General features: G+C 37.7%; 1 protein-coding gene across 1 annotated transcript; it reads left to right on the forward strand.

Moving 5' to 3' along the window:
• The first annotated feature begins 839 nt into the window (after window positions 1-839).
• On the forward strand, window positions 840-4550 carry LOC132637478 (uncharacterized). Its single transcript, XM_060354559.1, has 7 exons — window positions 840-1413; window positions 1896-2561; window positions 2658-2925; window positions 3035-3235; window positions 3313-3460; window positions 3580-3730; window positions 4042-4550. Exons 1-7 carry the CDS (start codon window positions 840-842, stop codon window positions 4548-4550), a joined length of 2517 nt encoding a protein of 838 aa, XP_060210542.1.
• Window positions 4551-21269: the final 16719 nt, after the last annotated feature.

A 21269-nucleotide genomic window follows, 5' to 3' on the forward strand; every position in this document is an offset into this window, starting at 1 on the left:
TACGATCTTGATTTTGTTATTTGAGATTTTAATTTTGTGTCTCACACAACAATTGTAAATAATTTGGTGAGTTCCACTTCGACCGTCTTCATCGTGTTAATTGATACTCCCTCCAGTATGAGTAAGGGACGGGGAGAGGGAGTCTCTCGAAACCAAACGAGACTCAAAAGAACATGGGAATTAGCACCATTCATATGAGTACTTATAAAATGGGATTGATATGCTTTCATCAGCTCTAGACTTAATTGAAGGTTAAATATACTGAATCATATATGAAAAAAAAAGCTCTCTTCTCTCTCCTAAACCCATGCAAACCCTGCGCTAATTTACAATGTCGGCGCCGGTCGTTGGTTAGCCGTCGACGGTGGCTGCCCAACCATTATCTCTTGCCTCTAGTTCTCAGTTCCCACCACTACACCACCCTTCATCTTCCATTATCACCGAGAATCAGAACATAGAACCAACAAAAAACCCTAACCCTACAAACCCTAGCCATGCAGATAATGAAATCCCAAAAACTACGTTGATTTAATCAAGAACAATGAAGATTTGGTTGCATAAGGAGTTCCTGAGGTAGAACCAATCCCGCTAAAGCCATGAAGATTGTGGATGGTGAACATATAGTTGAATGGACAGAAGCTGAAGTGCAACGTATGAATATTATAGAAAAGCTTCAGTATGCAGTCGTCGGCAAGTTCTCTTATAGATGGCCTAATTTGGAGGAATTACGTACGTAGATCCCACTACAATGTGGTTTGAAGAGATATTGTCCTATTGGTTTATTTGGCAATAGACATATTCTAATAAGAATTGAATTGTTTGAAAATTCGCTAAAGATTATGGCAAAATCTGCTTACTATATAAAATCAAAGGATGGTGGTGTGTATCAGATGAGCACATTGTTATATGATACTAAGTTTAAAGTTGATGAGGAGACAACAATGGCCATGGCTTGGATTTCTTTCCCGAATCTACTACCAACATTCTTTGTGAAGAATGGCTTGTTTTCACTTACCTCAGTAGTGGGCAAGCCTTGGCATTTAGATATGGCCACCATTAATAAGACTAGGTCTTATTGTGCTAGAGTCAAAGTCTTAGTTGATCTTGGTGTTAAATTGCCAAAGGTTGTTAACATGAAGATTACAGATGAAAAGAATGGGAAGTCTCGATTGGTTAAGGTGCAAATCCAATATGATGTTTTGTCAAAGTATTGTAAAAAGTGCAAGCTACAAGGTCATAATGAAGAGGGATGTAGAATTATACATCTTGAACTTAGAAGAACTGTAGTTGAGGAGGCAGAAGTGGAAGGTGAAGCCGAGGTTCAAAAACCAGTAGATATAGGAAATTTCGAAAACAGGAATTATAGGAGGCCAGCAACAATTTTGTCTAGTGGGAAAGTAGTTGGAGATCCAGGCAATTGGAATACTGTGAAGAATAGGAGAGTTTTTATTATGGATAAGAATCCTAAAAAATAAACAAAAAAAAAAGATAGGATAAGTACTACTCAAAAGTACAAACACACGTGTAAGGACACGTGTCATCTCTACATGAAAGCCTACAACAAGATTTTTATAGGCTTCAAATGTTACATAAGCATCATAAGTTCTTATTTATAGCTTTGTTGGAACCTTTCCAACAAGCTAGGTATATATAGAAGTATCAAAGGAGGCTAGGAATGAAGACTGCTGGAGCTAATTGTAATGGGAAGATTTGGTTCTTTGTGAATGAGGAAGTTGATGTGGAAATCCTCTCAGATACCCCTTAGGAAATCACCTTGAAGTTATTCATTCATAAGGAAAACAGATTCTTGATATCCAATCTGGTGTATACTAAATGTGATGAAATTGAGAGATTGCAGCTTTAGGACAGTATATATCATCTTGCTGGTAATATAGATGCACCTTGGTTGGTTGGAGAAGATTTTAATGTTGTTCTTAATGAAGATGAGAAGATAGGTGGAAATCCTGTAATTCCACAAGATTATGAGGATTTTGTATTTTGTAGCAATTCATGTGAACTGTTGGAAATTGCTTTTAAAGAGAGTCCTTTTACTTGGTGGAATGGAAGGGCAGGTGATGATTGTATCGAAAGGTTGGATAGAGTTGTCATTAACTCACTGTTGCAGCAATGGTTTGGTAACATAGAAGTGGAGCATTTGTCCAGGACTGGATCAGATCACGCCCCTCTCCTCATTACTCTTGGAACTCATGCTCCAAACTTTAGGTTCTTGAAACTTTGGATAGAACACCCCTCCTTTTTGGATACTGTTAAAGCAACTGGGCCTGAAGAGAGTGATAGTAATCCTTTTTTGAGTTTTACAAAAAATATCAACCAGATAAAAGGAGCTTTGTCAGTATGGAGTAAGGAAGCTTTTGGTGACATTTTCAAGCAACTTATCATTATGGAGGATATTTTGAGAATTAAAGAGCAACTCTTTGAAGAAGAACCTACAGTGGAGAATAGAACTGTCCTACAATTAGCACAAGCTGAAATGAAGAGATATCTGCATAATGAAGAAGAATTTTGGAGGCAAAAATCTGGTTATACATGGTTTACAGAAGGTGATATGAATACAATATTCTTCCATAGTATTGTAAATGGAAGAAGAAAGAGGCTGCAAATTAAGTGGATTCAGTAATCAGGTGGAGTATGGCTAGAAACTGAAGAAAATATAGCAGATGGGGTACTCAACTTCTTTCATAATCAGTTTGCACAAAAGGGATCTAATTATGACTTTAGCATGCTCAAGCACATTCCTAGATTGGTGTCTGATGAATGCAATGATCAGTTGTGTGCCTTGCCTATATTTGAAGAGGTAAAAAGAGTAGTATTTGAGCTTAAGGGTGACAGTGCTTGTGGTCTAGATGGAATTTCAGGTACATTATGTCGTGCAAGTTGGGATATAATAGGTGTGGATGTCTTTAGGTTGGTCAAGGCATTTTATGAAGGGCATACACTTCCTAAATCAATTACTCAATACTAATCTTGTCCTTCTTCCAAAGAAACCAATTGTTCAATGTTTTGCTGATCTCAGGCCTATCAGCTTAAGAAATTTTATCAATAAGGTGATTTCAAGAGTGGTACATGGGAGGCTTGATAGTATTTTATCACAGTTGATATCCAGTAATCAATCAGGTTTTGTTAAAGGAAGAACTATTAGTGAAAATGTATTATTTACACAAGAACTAGTGACTGATATTAGGAAGAGAGGAAGACCTGCAAATGTTGTTATAAAGTTAGATATGGCCAAGTTATATGATATATTGTCATGGCTATACCTGACTAAGGTTCTGGAGAAAATGGGCTTTGCAGGAGAATATGTGGATCAGAATTGGAGATTGTTAGCCAACAATTAGTATTCTGTATTGTTGAATGGTCAATCTTTGGCTTCTTTCATCCTACTAGAGGAGTAAAGCAAGGTGATCCACTGTCACCTGCTTTATTTGTACTAGATGTAGAAGTTTTGTCAAGAAGCCTTAACTCTTTATTTGAGGAGGAGCAATACAGAAGCTATGGAGTGCCAATTTGAACCACTTGGCCTATGCTGATGATACTATCATTTTTACTTCTGCTGATAAGGTTTCTTTAGAGATGATTATGTCTGTATTGAAGGAATATGAGAAGGTGTCAGGGCAGTTGATTAATAGGTTTAAAATTTCTTTCTATATGCATCAGAATACAGCAGCTTCTTTGTTTCAACAGGTTGAAAACATTACTGGATTTTCTAGAGGTGTATTTCATTTTAAATACCTTTGGTGTCCCATCTTTCATTCAAGGAAAAAGAAGGTTTATTACAATGATCTTATTAAAAAAAAGGTGAAAGACAAGCTGCAGAACTGAAAAGGAAGATTGTTGTCTTTTGGGGGAGAAGGCAGTGCTCATTAACAGTGTATTACAAAGTATGCCATTGTACCTTTTCTACCAAGTATACACTCAATGATTTACACAAGATCTTTGCTAGATTTTTTTGGAGTAACAAAGAGGAAGGGAGAAGTAGACACTGGTCTGCCTGGTTAAAATTATGTGTTCCTAAACATGAAGGTGGCCTAGGATTCAGATCTTTATTTAATGAGTCTAAGGTCTTGTTTGCAAAGATGTGGTGGAGGTTCAGAATAGAAGGGACTATATGGGCCACTTATATGTGGAACAAGTATTGTAAAAGGAAAATTCCAACTCTGGTACAATGGAAAGGAGGCTCACAACTTTGGAAAAACATGTTGGAGGCCAGAGATGCAATTGAACAGGATATATGGTGGAAACCAAGAGATGGCTCAGCCAACTTTTGGTATAATAATTGGACCAAACTAGGTCCTTTAGCTGATCTCATGCCTTCAAATTTCCCTATAAATGACAATATACAAGAGGTGAAGGATGTGATGATTAATGACAAGTGGAATGTTCAGAAACTACAACAAACTGTGCCTGAAGATGTAGCAGAGCATATTACAAGAAAATGTTGGAGAGATGAAGTTACACTAACATACACAAGCCTTGGTGGCTACCTACTAGTAGTGGCCAGTTTACAGTGGGGAGTGCATGGGAGAAACTAAGGCAAAGAGGTGAGTATAACTTGTTCTTTGAGCAAATGTGGATAAAGCGACTACACTTCAAAATTGCTTTCTTCCTATGGAGAGTATGGAAACAGAAATTACCTATGGATAATGTGCTTGCTAGAATAGGGATTTCTATTGTTTCAATATGCATGTGCTTCTCACAACCACAACAAGAAACAATGGAACATGTATGTCTTACAAGTGACTACGCAGCTGGATTGTGGAAAGTGCTTGCAGATACAGCTGGTGTGCAAGGTCCTTTTGTTCAAATTAAGCAAACTGTCAAGAAATGGTGGGATACTGAATGTTCAACCAAATTGAAGTCTCTATATCAAGCAGCTCCAGCTATCATTATGTGGCAATTGTGGAAGAGAAGAAATGCAATGGTTTATGGAGAAAAGATGTGCAGACATAAGGTCTTGTATGAGATTAATTTGAACCTGATTCAGTTTGCAAAGACAAGATATCCTCGGATGAAGAATTTGGCCAATTCTTGGCCTCAACTGGTGCAATAGTTGGAATGTTACAGGCCTCACATTACATAAACCATGGTGCGATGGTGTAGTCCTGATCAAGGATGGTATAAATGTAACAGTGATGGCGCCTCTAAAGGAAATACTGGTCCTAGTGCTTCTACTTTTTGTGTTAGGAATCATGAAGGTGATTTTATTCATGCAAGTGCTAGGAGAATTGAAGATATCACTTGTTTAGTGGCTGAAGCTAAAGCCATGTATGATGGCATTAGATATTGTGTACAGAAGCAGCTTTTACCACTGTTTTTAGAGACAGATTCTCTTGGTCTTTTGAAGTTTGTAGAAGGAAAATGGGATGTCCCATGGAGTGTATGTATGGAGGTGCACAATATAAGAGAATTGGAGGAGAAAAGGAACAATACAGATAGGCCATGTTATGAGAGAAGGGAACCAGTTGGCAGATTTTTTAACTAACCATTCTTTTGATTTTGCAGGTCTGATAAGCTTTAGTTCATTCATTGAACTACCAGTAGCAGCAAGAAGACTTGTCAATATAGACAAGATGCATCTGCCTTGTTTCAGATTCAAAACTATGTATGTTAGGGAACCAGATTGAGTGCATAAGAAAACACAAGAATATGCAGCCTTTGAAGCTGTAACACAAGGAGAATGCAACACATAGTAAGACAATGCAGTTACTGGAAGTTGTAATACAAATGAAGAGAAAGCTTGAGTTTTGACAAGAACCAAAGTATCAATACTGGTTTTAGCATTATGTAAGTCTAGCACTATGCAACTTCTATACAATGTGTGGCATTGACTTTATGTTCAGGCTGTTGGAAGAGGTTGTATAGTGGTGGAGATTATGGATTGTTGAAAGCCATACTGAAGGAAGGATTTCATTCATTACAAACAGATAAAGAGCTGGCCAAGCCTGAACTTGCACAACTTCAAGTTAGAAAAACACTTCTGTTGGTTACTGATTTCATAGCACCTGGTGAGAGCTTGGAGGTTACTTAAGTGAAATCAAGCCACAACTTGGACATGTGATGCTATAGTTTAGGCTAGTCTTTTTGTTGTTTATTCTGTTTTTCATGTTAGAGGCACTTTTGGCCTTGTATTATCTTGATTCTTCTGTACAGACTTGTTTTGATTAATAGACCACAACTAGCACCATCCTAGTCGTTTCACTTAAAAAAATTCATACGAGTACTTTTGTCTCTTCGAGACAACAAAACAAAAGGACAGCCCTCTCTATATCTCGATCTCGATTTAGCATCATATATTTCTCTGGAGAGCCCCCACAAAAAAAGTACTCAAATTTTGTAGAAGTGATTTTGGAGGTTACAAACCCCCTGAAAATGGAATATAGTTATTTCTGGAAAACAAATTATGGAGGTTAAAACCTCTGCAATTTACCGTCGCATTAATTGCGGGAGTTGCTTCAAAACCACTGCAAATTGATTCAATTCAAATTGTGGCAAACGTAATTGCAGCGGTTTCTTAAACCGCCGTTACAGCAAACAGCGGGGGTTTTAAACCTCCGCAATTTGCATTTTTAACCCCCACTAAATGACAGTTTTTTTTGGAGTGATATATAATAAGAGTGTCTACTTAGCATTCTTATATTATGGTTCAAAATAAGTGTCCATTTACATTCAAGAACGAATTAATTATTTTCTTAAATTTACTCTTATTTTGATAGTGCCTTTTTATGTAATCAAGAAACTATATTAACTAGGTAGTATTTAATTATGGGTGGTTTAGTCAAAATATCTATTTACTCTTGGAGTTAGTATTTTCTTAAAGGATGTGCTAAAGGTCAAGTGAACATTTATTTTGAACCGGAGAAAATATTTTTATGTTGTGCCTCACAAACTTGAAACTAATTATGTGACACTTCTTTTTATCATACAAATTGTTGGACCCAAAATTTGAGAACCCTTATTACTCTGTAAAATAGAGTGTGTGGCTCTGTGGTTTGAGATAGAGTGGGGAATGATTGATAATTTGATGAATTATAGATGAATTAGATAGTAGATTAATAGGTTTAGCAACAAGAAAAAAATAGAAATCCTTGTTTTAACAATATTAACGCGCGTACACCGCTTAAATTAGAAACTTTATCCACGATTTCTAGTCAGCAATGCATCCAACTATTTTGAGACAATTATGCGAACTTAACATAAAATATATAATTATGAAACTGTTAGACATATTATTTTAGTATAAGGCAGTGAATACAGTTTGATAATGTGTACATGTGGTAAATAATACTCCATAAGAAGAAGAAAAAATGAAGTGTAAATTTTAATATAACATCCATAACTATTAGCATTTCAAAAGATCTTGAAAAATAATTTGGGAATTAGTAGTCAATAGTAAGGGTAAAACATGAGAAAAAGGTTGTCTTTGTCTTGATATACTAAAATGGACAAGTAAAAATGAAAGTGTATTTTGAGAATAATAGATAAGTGAAAATAAACGAAGGAAGTACTAGAATCAATGTGACTACATGATTTTAATTGTCAAAAAGATAGATCCTTGCTCTAAAGGCCTTGATAATTATTATTACATCTTTTACTACATCCTACATAATAACTAAAATCTTTAATGCTCTATAGTAAGTGGAGATAACGACTGCAAACCTCTAGAGAGCTTGCGTAAAAATCATTAACCATTGCAAGTGAAAAAAATATTTATGTACTACTCTAATGTTTACACATTAAGCAAAGTAATTGTAATATTAAGAGTACAAATTGGTAAGTGATATTATACCGTTACTTAATGAGAATCTTACATCACATGATTTTAGGAGTACCAATTACATTTTTTGTATACATATTTTGAAATAATTATCCAATTTGACAATACTTTTCATTTTGTGCCAACCATTATATAGAAGGGGACAGAGACATTGTGTTGGGTGATTTAGAACATACAGGAAGGCGTCGCGACTTTGGCTATTGCAGGAGTATTAAGGTTGATGAGGTTAAGGGTGTTGTTCGTAGGATGCGCAGGGGAAGAGCAACCGGACCTGATGAGATTCCGGGGGAATTCTGGAAGAGCGCGGCCCCGGAAGGTTTGGAGTGGCTGACTAGGTTGTTTAATGTCATCTTTAAGACGGCATTGATGCCCGAAGAATGGAGGGCGAGTGTAATGATCCCTCTATACAAGAATAAGGGAGATATCCAGAGTTGCAACAACTATAGAGGTATCAAGCTGCTAAGCTGCTAAGCCATACTATGAAAGTGTGGGAAAGGGTGGTGGAGATGAGGGTGAGGAGAGGTGTGTCTATTTCAGAAAACCAGTTCGGATTCATGCCGAGACGTTCAACTACAGAAGCCATCCATCTTATGAGAAGGTTGGTGGAGCAGTATAGGGAGAGGAAGAGGGACTTACACATGGTATTCATCGACCTAGAAAAGGCTTATGACAAAGTTCCAAGACAGATCCTATGGAAATGCTTGGAGGCTAAAAGTGTACCTGTGGCGTACATTAGGGTGATCAAGGACATGTATGAGGGAGCCAAAACCAGGGTGAGGACAGTAGGAGGAGACTCAGAGCACTTTCCAGTTGTGATGGGGTTGCATCAAGGATCAGCTCTTAGTCCGTTTTTATTTGCCTTAGTGATGGATGGATTGACACGGCAAATTCAAGGTGAGGTGCCATGGTGTATGCTTTTCGCGGACGACATAGTCCTGATTGACGAGACTCGTAGCGGAGTTAACGCTAAGCTGGAGTGTTGGAGACATACTCTGGAGTCTAAAGGGTTTACGCCGAGTAGGACCAAGACAGAGTACTTGGAGTGTAAGTTCAGTGAAACAACTCAGGAGGCTGACTTGGAAGTAAGGCTTGGTACCCAGGCCATCCAGAAGAAAAGTAGTTTCAAGTACCTTGGATCTATTGTGCAAGGCAGCGGGGAGATTGACGATGATGTCACACATCGTATTGGGGCAGGGTGGATGAAATGGAGGCTTGCTTCCAGAGTGCTATGTGACAAAAAGGTGCCACCAAAACTTAAGGGCAAGTTCTACAAAGTGGTGGTTAGACCGACTATGCTGTATGGGGCGGAGTGTTGGCCAGTTAAGATCTCTCACGTTCAAAAGATGAAAGTTGCCGAGATGAGAATGTTGAGATGGATGTGTGGCCACACCAGGAGTGACAGGATTAGGAATGAGGATATTCGGGATAAGGTGGGGGTGTCCTCGGTGGAAGACAAGATGCGAGAAGCGAGATTGAGATGGTTTGGGCATGTGAAGAGGAGAGATACAGATGCCCCAGTGCGGAGGTGTGAGAGGTTGGCCATGGATGGTTTCAGACGAGGTAGGGGTAGGCCGAAGAAGTATTGGGGAGAGGTAATTAGACACGACATGGCGCAATTACAGCTTACCGAGGACATGACCTTAGATAGGAGGGTTTGGAGGATCCAAATTAGGGTAGAAGGCTAGTAGATAGTCTCGTTATCCGTTCTTATTAGTAGTCGCATTATTGCAATATAATTTCTTGTGCTCCGATTTCTATTATTATCTGTTATTTCCTGTGCTTTGGTTATCCTGTGTCATCTGCTCCGATTTCTGCTATTATCGGTTATTTTCTGTGCTCTGATTATCCTGTATTATCTGTGTCGTTTGCATTATTTCATTTCCATATCGCTTTAAATCTCTTATCCGAATCTCTTAACCTTATCTAACCTTATCTGACTTCTTTTTATGCTTTTATTGAGCCGGGGGTCTTTCGGAAACAGCCGTCCTACCTTGGTAGGAGTCAGGTCTGCGTACACTCTACCCTCCCCAGACCCTATGATGTGGGATTTCACTGGGTTGTTGTTGTTGTTGTTGTTGTAATCTTAAACACTAAAATACCGGACGCGCGTCTTCATTCATCCATTTAGGCCCGGCTAGGAAAACTTGGATTCAGGAAATCTCCGTATAATAACATTGTTGGTACCGAAACTTTTGACTGCTATAGTGACTGGCTGTTATACACCTATAACAACATTGGCAATTAAATAATGTTTGGTTGTTATAGGCAAAAGAAATGCATAAAATATATTTTTTTTCTAAATTTTTTAATGTCAAATCCTAAGCTTAATCACATTTTGTATAAAGAAGAAAAATCTTTTAATGATTAAAATGTATATTCATATAATATTCTTTGTCATAATAGTGTATTAAAGTATAAATTCTCTTCTTCTTTTTCTCTTATTTTCATTTTGTATTGAAATAATACTTGATATTACTATGGTGGGATTACCGGTGGTTATAGTGGTCTCTGGTCCTGATGGTGGTGTGACGAAGGATACGTGAAAAATAAGGGCAAATGCATGAGTTCTTGTAGCATAAAGGTTGTTGTCTTCGTTTTATGTATATGCTGAGTATGTCAAATGTATATAATTATACTTTGAGGGCCCGAAGGAGTAGTGGGGACGCGAGTAGTAAGTGGAACTAGACAGCGAGTTGCATTAGGGAAGTAGCTAGAGAAGTGTTACAGGTCTCGAATGGTTTCTCTTGTGGGCATAAAGAATGTTGACACCTAATTTTGAACTCCGATAATTTTATTTAATTATCTGGAGTCCCTGAACTACAAACGGAGTAGAATATACATTTCATAATTTAAAAGTAATTTTACAAAATTACCCCAGTGGCATTTTGTCATTGCATTTGGCAAAACACCAGCAAAAAGCAACTGCATGTCATTTTAGCATTTTTAGTATATTTTCATGAAAAATACAAGAGTATTTATTTATTTTCTCAACGAAATGGTTAATTACGAGTTATTTATTTTAAGCAATTCATCATTAAATATCCTACTCCGTCAACGTCAAGGGATTTGAAGTAATTTAGCAAAAATGACAAAGTGCATGTATTTTAGATAAATTAAGTGTATAAAACTAGAGTTTAATTAGTTTGTGTAATTTAGCTTGGTGTTTAATTGATATAATTTAAGATAATTGAAAAACCTTTATTTTAGAAATTTGGTAAACTTTATTTTCCCAAAACACCACATATTTACACTATATATACACACATATACAAGTATAATATACAATATATGTATATGAAAGGAATTAGGCCTTTTATTTCAAGTTGAGCCAGACCGGCCCACGTAGCCGACCCGGCCCAACAAGAGGCGCGTATATATCCCCATAGCCATCAGACAAACGACTCCTTAAGGGGTCTTATTTCATTTTGGCTGGGGATTTCACAAGGAAACCCTAGCCGCACCCCTCCGTCACCTCACGCTCTATTCTTTCTCCGCGTCAGCTAGCCGATTCCGGCAAAAAATCAAAGAAACCCAGGCTCTCCAGTCCTTTCCATGGACAAATCTAGCAACGCATTTATTGCACCACAGGGATTCCTCCATTCTCTTACCAAACAACAACCAAGCACGGTAATTCGCGCCTTTTCTTTCACCTTTTTGCTAATCTCAGAGTCACACGTTGCATTTTTCGTCAATATCCGTTGTATTTGTGTTTGAAAACTCGATTTCTATTGGTTGTTGGATTATGAACTGGATTGATCAAATCCGTTCTAAATCTAGCCGTGTATTTGTTACTTTGGCCAAATCGTAGCCATAGAATCATGAACCAAACAAATTCATCCAGAAACTTGGCATAGTCCCATATCGATTGAACTAGGGTTTCAACCAGTTTTGGGGTTCTATAAATAGAACCCCATTTCTCAAAGTTTCTGACGGATGAATACACTGAAGAAAAACCTGAATTTGAGTTTTCAAACTTAAAATTTGGGATTTTAGTTCAAAGTTTTCAAGACTTAGCTTTTTTCAAAGTTGAGTCTATTAGCTCAAAGATTTGATTTTCTTTGCTTTTGTGTGGCTGAGTTGAGGAAAGGAAGCACCAAGGGCTTTCAAATCCATTCATGCACGTGGCTGCACACTCAAAAGGTAAATTACTATCTTATTCTTGTTTGTGCTTTCAATTCCTGTCTAGTTTGAGTTTGTTGAGTTTTGTTTGAGTCTGATAATGTCTAGTATAGGAGTATACTATTGGATGGCTCATATGCTTGTTGATGTTTGGTATCATTTTACTTAGTTTATAACTTGATGAATGGATATTGGTTCCTGAAACCTATGTTTAAGTATTTATTAGCCTAGATAACCCATAATGAGATTTCTTTGAGGGCCAATGGTGATCCAGGCCATTGATAAGGTCATATCTGAACATGAACTCTAAAACTTTAGCTTAAACAAGTATGTGAGGGCCTGTGTAGACCAATCTCAAATGGTGATTAGTCTAATTAGATAAAACCTGCCAATTTAAGGTTCCCAGGCTTGTAATGAAATTGGAAATGGCAATGCGACTTTGTTTGCTATCAATATGGTTAAAATGGTCCCGATAATCTATGAAGTTAGAAAAGAAATGAAATAGTAGTATCCCTCCCTCATCTTGGGCACCTAATCCAATCATCTAGATGTCTAAACAACTTAAAACAGTGGTGTTTAGTGGCCTGGAAAAATGAGTCTGCTTCATCTTCCTTCTCTTTTGCTTAAACTGTCTAAGGTTAACATTGAAATGATTAATTGAGAATTAAACAGGTATAACTAGCATTTGGATTAGCAAGATAAAATTTGAACTTTCTCTGCTAGGGACATGTATTTGTTTTGCCTTAACTAATGGAATCATATCCTGTCACAACTGTCCTATAGTTTAAAAATCCGATCTTAAGTAAAATCAGTGTATAGGTTTACTAAGATTTTATCATGGTTTGATGGGATCAAAGACTACTTTACTGGATAGGATTCTAGGTTGGTTAATTGGAAATGCTAGTATATGCCAAAGGTTGGTTAAGCATGTGTTTGAATTTGGCTCAGTGATGATATTAGGAGAAGCCTGAATGTGTATATGTGAGTTATCAACCACTTGACATGAGGAGACCTTTTTAAAGGCATCCTGGGAGAGGGCCAAGCATGAATCAAGTGCAACTTGGGTCATGGCATTCCCTTCCAAATAAAGGATGCCATGGTATGTCCTATTATGTCTATGGGGTAGAGGCTCACTATGTATACACTTCTAGCCTTCCAATTCTTATCACTGGGCCGAGGGTAGAGGTGATTAAAATGAATTTGTTGGTGTCCAAACAGGCTGTTGTAGTTAAAAATGAAATCTGCCCATTCTAAGTTTTGGGTTTTGCTAGAAACAGGAAAGGAATTAGTTAGAAGGAAATCTTTGGTAATAAAATTTAGTCTTGCAAGGAATGCTAAACTAGTGAAATCTCTTAATCTGTTTGAACCTTTGTGTTATACCTTGTCTTTAAGATTTTGTCTGAAGTAAAAAGGACACAAATTCCATTTCTGCTAAAACCAAAACCATAACAAAGCACTGCATCTTTCCCTGTACACTTCTTTTAATTTATTGAATTGATTGGGGCTTGAATGAACACCATATAGCTTCTTTGTCTTCCTGAATCTGCCTAAGCGTGTGCTCTTCTGTGTCACCTTATTTGTTTGAGTCTACTGAAGTCTTGTGTCCCCTTTATTGCTTGGTATCACATAAAACCTTAGGAGTCAGTGTACTTGTTTGGATCTCTGTATTTATCTCATGAGCTGACGAGTATTTGGGCTATACTGAACCCGTTTGAGCCATTGTCTAGTGTTTCAGTTGACTAGTTTGAGTTTGGGTTCGCCTTAGTCCAGGTTTGAACACTGCTGTAGAAGAAGATTAAGGAATCAAAAATAAGCTTAAGCTTAAAAAATAGGTTTAAAATCAAATATACATAGGGATATATACATACTTAGTAGAAGAGAAGAGATATACATGTGGTATACACTTGATATACATATCAGATATGTATACTATTGGTACATCATCTGTATACATTAGTAGACCTTAAGTCCCCAAACGAATTTCAAAACCCGGATTAAGTAGAACGATTTCAAAGGTCAAAGAATAACAAACAATTTTGATACAAGATTAAATTGAAAAAGCTAAAAGGATTTTAAGACTACAAGTAATATGGCATCATTTTTCCAAAATGAAAACAGATCATCTGTCTTGTATAAATTGACACAAGTTTGCGGGTCTGAAAACAAACAAGGTTTTTCTGGGCTGAAGTTCAGTTAGAGGCATACATTTTGGGCCTAAGCCCGCCTGAATTTTAAACAGAAAACAAAGGGGTTTGGGCCAAAGCCCACTGATGAAGAACAGAAATACAGCAGTTGTTTTTGGGCCAAGCCCACTGAAAGATTATTGCACAGAAAACGTGTTTTTGGGCCTGAGCCCACTGTTTTTGATTTTGTCACAAAGAAAATCAAACCGTTTTTCGTGATCGGGTTAATTCTGAAACAAGTGAAATGCGTTCATATGAGGATTTAGGATAATACATTCTAACGTGAGACAAAGTGTGTGATTAAACATAAACGGAAAAGGATATATATATATATATATATATTCAAAACAAAATAAACCATTTTATAGATTTTATGAATAAAGTACACTATCCTTATATATAAAGGAAGCTACTCTTGTTCGGATATCCTAAATCTGAACCTAAACTACCCTATATATAAAGGGAATTTATTCAAATCTTTTTTCAAAGCAAATGAAAGATTTTATAAATGCGGGAATAAATACTAAATAAACAATTCATGCAAATATTCATACATTGGAATTCAAAGGTCAATCGTATAGTACGGATTCTTAATACTAGGGTGCCCAATACCTTTCCTAGGGGATCACCAAAACTCTTACCTAGAACTTTGGATTAGGAAGGCTTTTTCACTGTATATGAATAAATCCTTTGAAACTGGTTTTCCTGATTTCCTAAAAATTAGGTGGCGACTCCTTTAAAATAAAGTCCGAAAGAGTACCAAAAAATTCGAAGTAGCTTTTCGAGCGCTAACCCCGCCCACGAAATACGAACCGTAACAAAGAGGATTGGTGGTAGAATGGGGAGGTATGTTACACCTCGGAAAATTTTCCGTTGGTACGCAAGTGGATGAACTAGTGATGAATATGAGCGCGTGATGTCTATGAGCAAGAAACAACGTTTGATGACCTTAGGCGAGATTTCGAAAGTATCCGATGTGAGACGAGAAAGTTGGCTAAGTTAAGATGAGATACAAGGTGAGCAATGCATGTGCATGGACGGGGATGATTAAAATGAGAAGTCTAAGAAATATGGGAAGTTGCAGAATTGCAACTGCCCAGTGGTCGTATTGCAAAATACGGATCGTAAATTGCTATACGGTCCGTAAACTGACAGTCGTAAACTGCCATGCAAAAGCTTCAACTTTCTGCCAGCCGAGGAAATGGTTAAATACGACCTGGTAGACGGACCGTAAAGTGATTTACGGCCCGTAAACCATGGTCGTAAATCACCATGCATGCAGCCTTAAGTTTCTGGTTCTGCTTAAGCTTAAAAACGACCACGAGGGACGGTCTGTAAACTGAAATACGGACCGTAAACCTCCATGGACGACCACAGTTCACCCAGCACAGATTTCACAAGTCATTAAATAAAGGGACCAACACTTGTTTTATTTCATTACAACATTACACCACTTCTCTCTAAAACTTCTCTCTACATTTATTATATGAGTTTTCAACGATTATAAGCCATCAATAACATTAAGACAAGCGAATCAAAGATAAGGGAATCATCAAGGATCATTCAAGTCAAGAAATTCAAATGGAGAAAAACTAGGGTTTTGCTCAAAGAGGAGTATTATCAACCAAAGCTTGTTCCTACAACTTCTAAGGTAAGATTCATGATTTTTACAAGATGTTTAAGGTATTGGAGAATTAAAATACATGGATTGTAGAAAATGTGGTCAACTAGGTCATGAATGGTGAATGGTGACATTTTGAGGAATAGTTTGAATTGAATTATGAATGTTGTTGTGTTACGATATGAATGTATTATAAATGGTACTAAGATCATGAACTAGACACTTTAGACGAATGGACGAAGTTGGAGGTCATGACCATAAATATGGGAGAATTAGATGCAAATTGAGAAATCTAGGTAATGTGAATGACTAATGGCTATTGTTATGATATTAATGAAGGTATAGACGCTAGCATTGGAAGGAAACGTGCAAGTGTAGAATAGTCCGACGAAAAGGTATGTAAGGCTAACCCTTCTTTCATAAGGCATGGTTCTTGGCCAAATTCCTAATTCCTCTATATGAGTATGTTGTCTTCAAATGATTGACACTCCGAGCTCATAAGCTCACGATCCTTAACATGTACTACGATTGTACTACGCCCCTCATATGACGAGTAAGCCTAAGATATGGATGTAGCAATAATAACGATGATAGTGATAACGATGATAATAATAATGATGCTAAAGGTGCCTACGGGCTATTATATTCTCATGTGCCTATGAAGGGCTATAATGACACCCCGAGCTTATAATGCCGGGTAGAATATATGTATATGGAGGTATATATGTATATGACTATGTATAAAGTATGTATACGATTACGTAACGCGCGCACACCTCTGCAGATGGTACGGATAACCCTGAAGCCTTGGTAGGGCCAGGTAGAAATAACATTGAGCCTTGGTTGGCTAAGTACGTATGAAACACCGAACCTTATGGTCGGGCACGCTATGTATGTATATAAGTGTATGGCTATGTATATAATATGAATATGAATGTGAAAAGACTATGTATACGAATGCGAATAAGGACATGTATACGAATATGAGCACAAGTATGGTACGAGTACTATTATGGAATACGGATGATGACGTAGGTGTACAAATACGTATGAAAAATGGAAAGTCCTACGAAAGGCAGGTAAGCGCTATGACGATGATATTATTGCCTCCCCTCCTATGCTATTTCATATGTTGTCCATGATGCTTATTTATCGATGTTGTTCATGCTTTACATACTCAGTACATTCTTCGTACTGACGTCCTTTTGTTTGTGGACGCTGCGTCATGCCTGCAGGTGCACAGGGAGACAGACTTGATCCATAGCTGCCTATTCAGAGATTACATAGAGAGCTCCATTTCCTTCGGAGCCATATCTTTTGGGTACTCATTCTTTTGTGTATATAATTATGGGCATAGCGGGATCCTATCCCGCTAATGTGATATGTCATATTCTTAGAGGCTCGTAGTCACGTGTATGTAGGTAGAGATGTTCGGCCATGTCGGCCCATGTTTTGTATATCTTTTGTTGGCCTCGTCGGCCTTGTACCTATGATGTGACATAGACGCCTATGATATGTTAAATGATGATGGTCGTCTAATGGGACCAATATGATTAACGATAAGAAAAGCACGAATTGACTTATGGTTCACCTAGATGTTATGTTATGTACGATAAGGGGGTGCCCGGGTGGGGTAACACCGGGTGCTCGTCGCGGCTGTCACGACCCAGCCCCGTGGGCCGTGACTATTGTCCTATTTGGACACCCAAACTGACTTACGTACCAAATCGACATATTAAAGATTTATTCAGACTTAACATACTTTATTTCAAACAGATACTAAGAACAAATGTCATCTTAAGCGGTTTCCCGTACAGAAATATCATATCAAATCCGGTAGGCTGGCGGAATACACATCGCCCAGATTTACAAACATATACAAACATATGGGCCGTTTTGGCCATAACAGCAACCGGGACCGCTTAAGGCACAGATCATAAACAGAAATGAACAAACATGACCCATGACCCACACATATGACTACAGGCCTCTACAAAACATAACAGAAACATATGACGGGACAGGGCCCCGCCGTACCCAAACAACCATACATATACAGAACGTGTATAACAGAAGATATGTACCAAAATATGAGCTCCGAATCAAAAGGAGTACTCCAAGTGGCAGAATATGTGTCCTATACTGGAGGATCACCAAAACGAATGTCTGTACCTGCGGGCATGAAACGCAGCCCCCGAAGAAAGGGGGTCAGTACGAAATATGTACTGAGTATGTAAAGCATGAGGTACAGTAATCCGAATCAGAACTGAAATAAAGAGTATGGAAAGCGGTTATAGAACCAGTATATCAAACCTGTTTTAAAAACATAAGTAATGCAAATAAAAATCATGCATAAGGCTCAGGAACGTGGTCGCCACTCCGACGCTGGCGCCACAACACATCATACTCTAGAAGGTTTCCAATCTCCGTACAATCCCCGAACATATCATATCACAACATCAAAACATATCATATGCCATATCACATCATAACGCCGTATATAAGCGGTACCCGGCCCTATGACGAGGAACTCGGGAACCGTAACACATCATACTGCCGAATATACATGGTGCGCACGATCACAAAACCAGCCTGGGATCCGGCGAAAGATATCATAGTAGTAGGCACGAGCAGAGTAGTGCGGAAACCATATGCATAATAAAAAAATAAAATAAATTTCAAAACTCGATGAACAAATATATTTACTGCATCCGACGGCTCAGAAATCAGTTTCGGGTCAATCGGAGTTAGTATACGAAAGTTACAAACTTTTGAAGTACAGAACTTTCTAAAAGCATTTCAGAAACTCTTTTCGGAATTTCAAGTGACATTCATATTAGGGGAACTTTCAACCATTACTATGGAGCAAATCAAATGGAGCCTTTAAGATCATATGTATGTATCAAAATATATGTATCCAAAACTTTAGCCATATCAAATGTTTTTCGGACATCATTACGGATCACATAATCATACTAGGAAACTTGCGGATAACATTATGGATCAAATCAAATGGGGACTTTAAGACCATATTTTCATGTCGAAATATTCATCAAAGGCCTTAGTCTTCTCGTTTTTCTTTCTTTCGAACAACATTCGGAACATAACAAATAGGATCTTTGAACATCACAAAATATGTATCTAGCCATATGGAATAGCTTATGGAAGTCAAAGATGTTAGCCATCCTAGTGGCTCTAAGAATAGGATTTTCTTTAGGAGCATACTTATACGTTATTTGTTCATTCCAAAAAGGTCATGCCAAAAGAAAGAAAGGTAGGCGTTACATACCTCAATCGCTCGCTAACCAAATCCCGACTCAAGTCTCGGGCTCTCCAATATCTACAATAATATTATCAATTACCAAATATTAGCTACAAGTACTTAGAAATCCAATTCTAACTGGTACTTGTCTACAGAAATCTCGGCAGCATTTCCCCTATATATTCGCCTATCCGAATTTTCAATTGCTCTCCTGTTGACACAGAAATACCAACAATAACATATGGACACAACCATATCTTCAATTCTTTTATATCAACAAGAACAACAACATATCAAAACAGCCCCCAACTATAACATAACGATGCCCGAAATTCTAACGAACACTTACAATACACCAAGAAGCCCATATGCACTTCTTATACCTTATTTCATGCAATCTTTTCAGCAAATTTCAGGGAAATACAACAGCAGCCACACGACACCACATCATCTATTCATATGCACATTATTATCTCTATAATCCTTACAACAACCCACAACAATTTTAACTCCAACTCTAACCTTGAAATTCCTTCATTCTCATCACATAATCTATGATTACAACAACCAAAATATTAATTCAAATCAGTCCGTCAATTACAATTAAAACAACCCCTAATCCATAAATCTCAACAAAACAACAAACGAGTTTATAATACTGTTTTTTCCGTTCTAATTCGTTAAAACTCTAAATAAACACTTTAATAACATAAAAGGAATCTTATAAATACCTTAGCAGCAGCTCAACCACGAAAATTTCATTCCCCAAGACCAATATTTAGCTCAAATTGAAGGCAACGCAACGTACAACGCTTTTCTCTTCATGAGCTTCGGGATTCGGGGCTCGGATTTTGATCAACATGGCTTCCTTAGCCTAGGAGCTCTCTCTCTCTCTCTCTCTCTAATGTTTTTGGAGGATCTTAGCTGAAAATGATCAGCCCTCAAATGAATTTGCTATATATATTAACGTTAATGGGCCTCATGGGCCGAAACATTAGTGTTTGGGTCGGGTCCAAACTTGCTGCCCTGCCAGCCCAAATTGCATCGTCCATATGTCCTTATCCAAATATTATTTTGACGAGCGGTTTGTTGCGTTGGAAACTAGACTCGATGAACCTAATTTTAGGCTTTTGAAACACCTTAAAACTCCTCATATACTAGGAGATATGCCTCCAACAATATGGGTTAAAAATCTGGTCCGAGATTTTTCTGAAGTTGTTCGGATTCATTTCGTTCAGATTCGTTTAACTTCTAATCCTCTTCCGACCCTCATGTAACCTCTTATACATACATATACATACTCATATACATACATAACAATACATACACATCTCGAAGGGTCCGGAGAATCACAATAACCTTAAACGTAACTAGAGAACTTACGAAGCTTCGACGAAACTCCAATCGCAAAAATATATTCATATCTTTTATCCATCTTCTATATCATTACTAATAATCTTAAATACTTTAAAAGGGCACTCACATTACCTCATATACGCTCATAACGCGATTTCAAATCCTTTAGGTTACGATGTCACCTTGGGATACTTAAGGCAACCATATATATATAACGATATTCTTACTAACTCGATTAACTTTCCTTGAACTTTCTTAACTCATTCTTTCTTGTCTTAATTAAAATAGCACGGACTCTTACGGGGTGTAACAGCGGCCCCCTAGCCGGGTCGTGACAAGGTAAAAGGGAAATTGGAAGCAAAAAAGACAGTGTACTTGAAGCTAGTGGAAAGTAAAGAGGAGGAAGCTAAAAGCGCAAATAGGAAGTGTTACAAGGCGGCAAGGAAGGAGGCGAAGAAAGCGGTTACGGCGGGGAAGACGACAACGTTTGAAAGCTTGTACGAAGAGTTAGAGGACAAAAGCAAGGACAGAAAGCTATACAGGTTAGCCAAAGCGAGAGAGAGGAAGGCCCGCGACCTGGACCAAGTGAAGTGCATAAAAGATGAAGAGAGCAATGTATTAGTGGTGGAGGAACATATTAGATGGAGGTAGCAGACTTACTTCCACCTAATTTTGAATGAAGAGGGGGACAGGGTAATTTGGAACACTCCGATAGCCATCGAGATTTTGAGTATTGTATGTGTATTAAGGTTGAGAAGGTTGATGGGGCTATGCGTAAGATAAATAGGGGTAAAGCGATCGAGCCAAACTCGACTCCGCTGGAATTTTAAAAGAGTGTGGGTAGAGTCATTTTGAAGTGGTTGATTGGGTTGTTTGATGTCATATTTAGGATGGCAAAGATTCCCAAAGAATGGATGTGGAGTACAATGATTCTGT

The sequence above is a fragment of the Lycium barbarum genome, chromosome 4, assembly GCF_019175385.1.
Source record: "Lycium barbarum isolate Lr01 chromosome 4, ASM1917538v2, whole genome shotgun sequence".
Classification (NCBI taxonomy): domain Eukaryota; kingdom Viridiplantae; phylum Streptophyta; class Magnoliopsida; order Solanales; family Solanaceae; genus Lycium; species Lycium barbarum.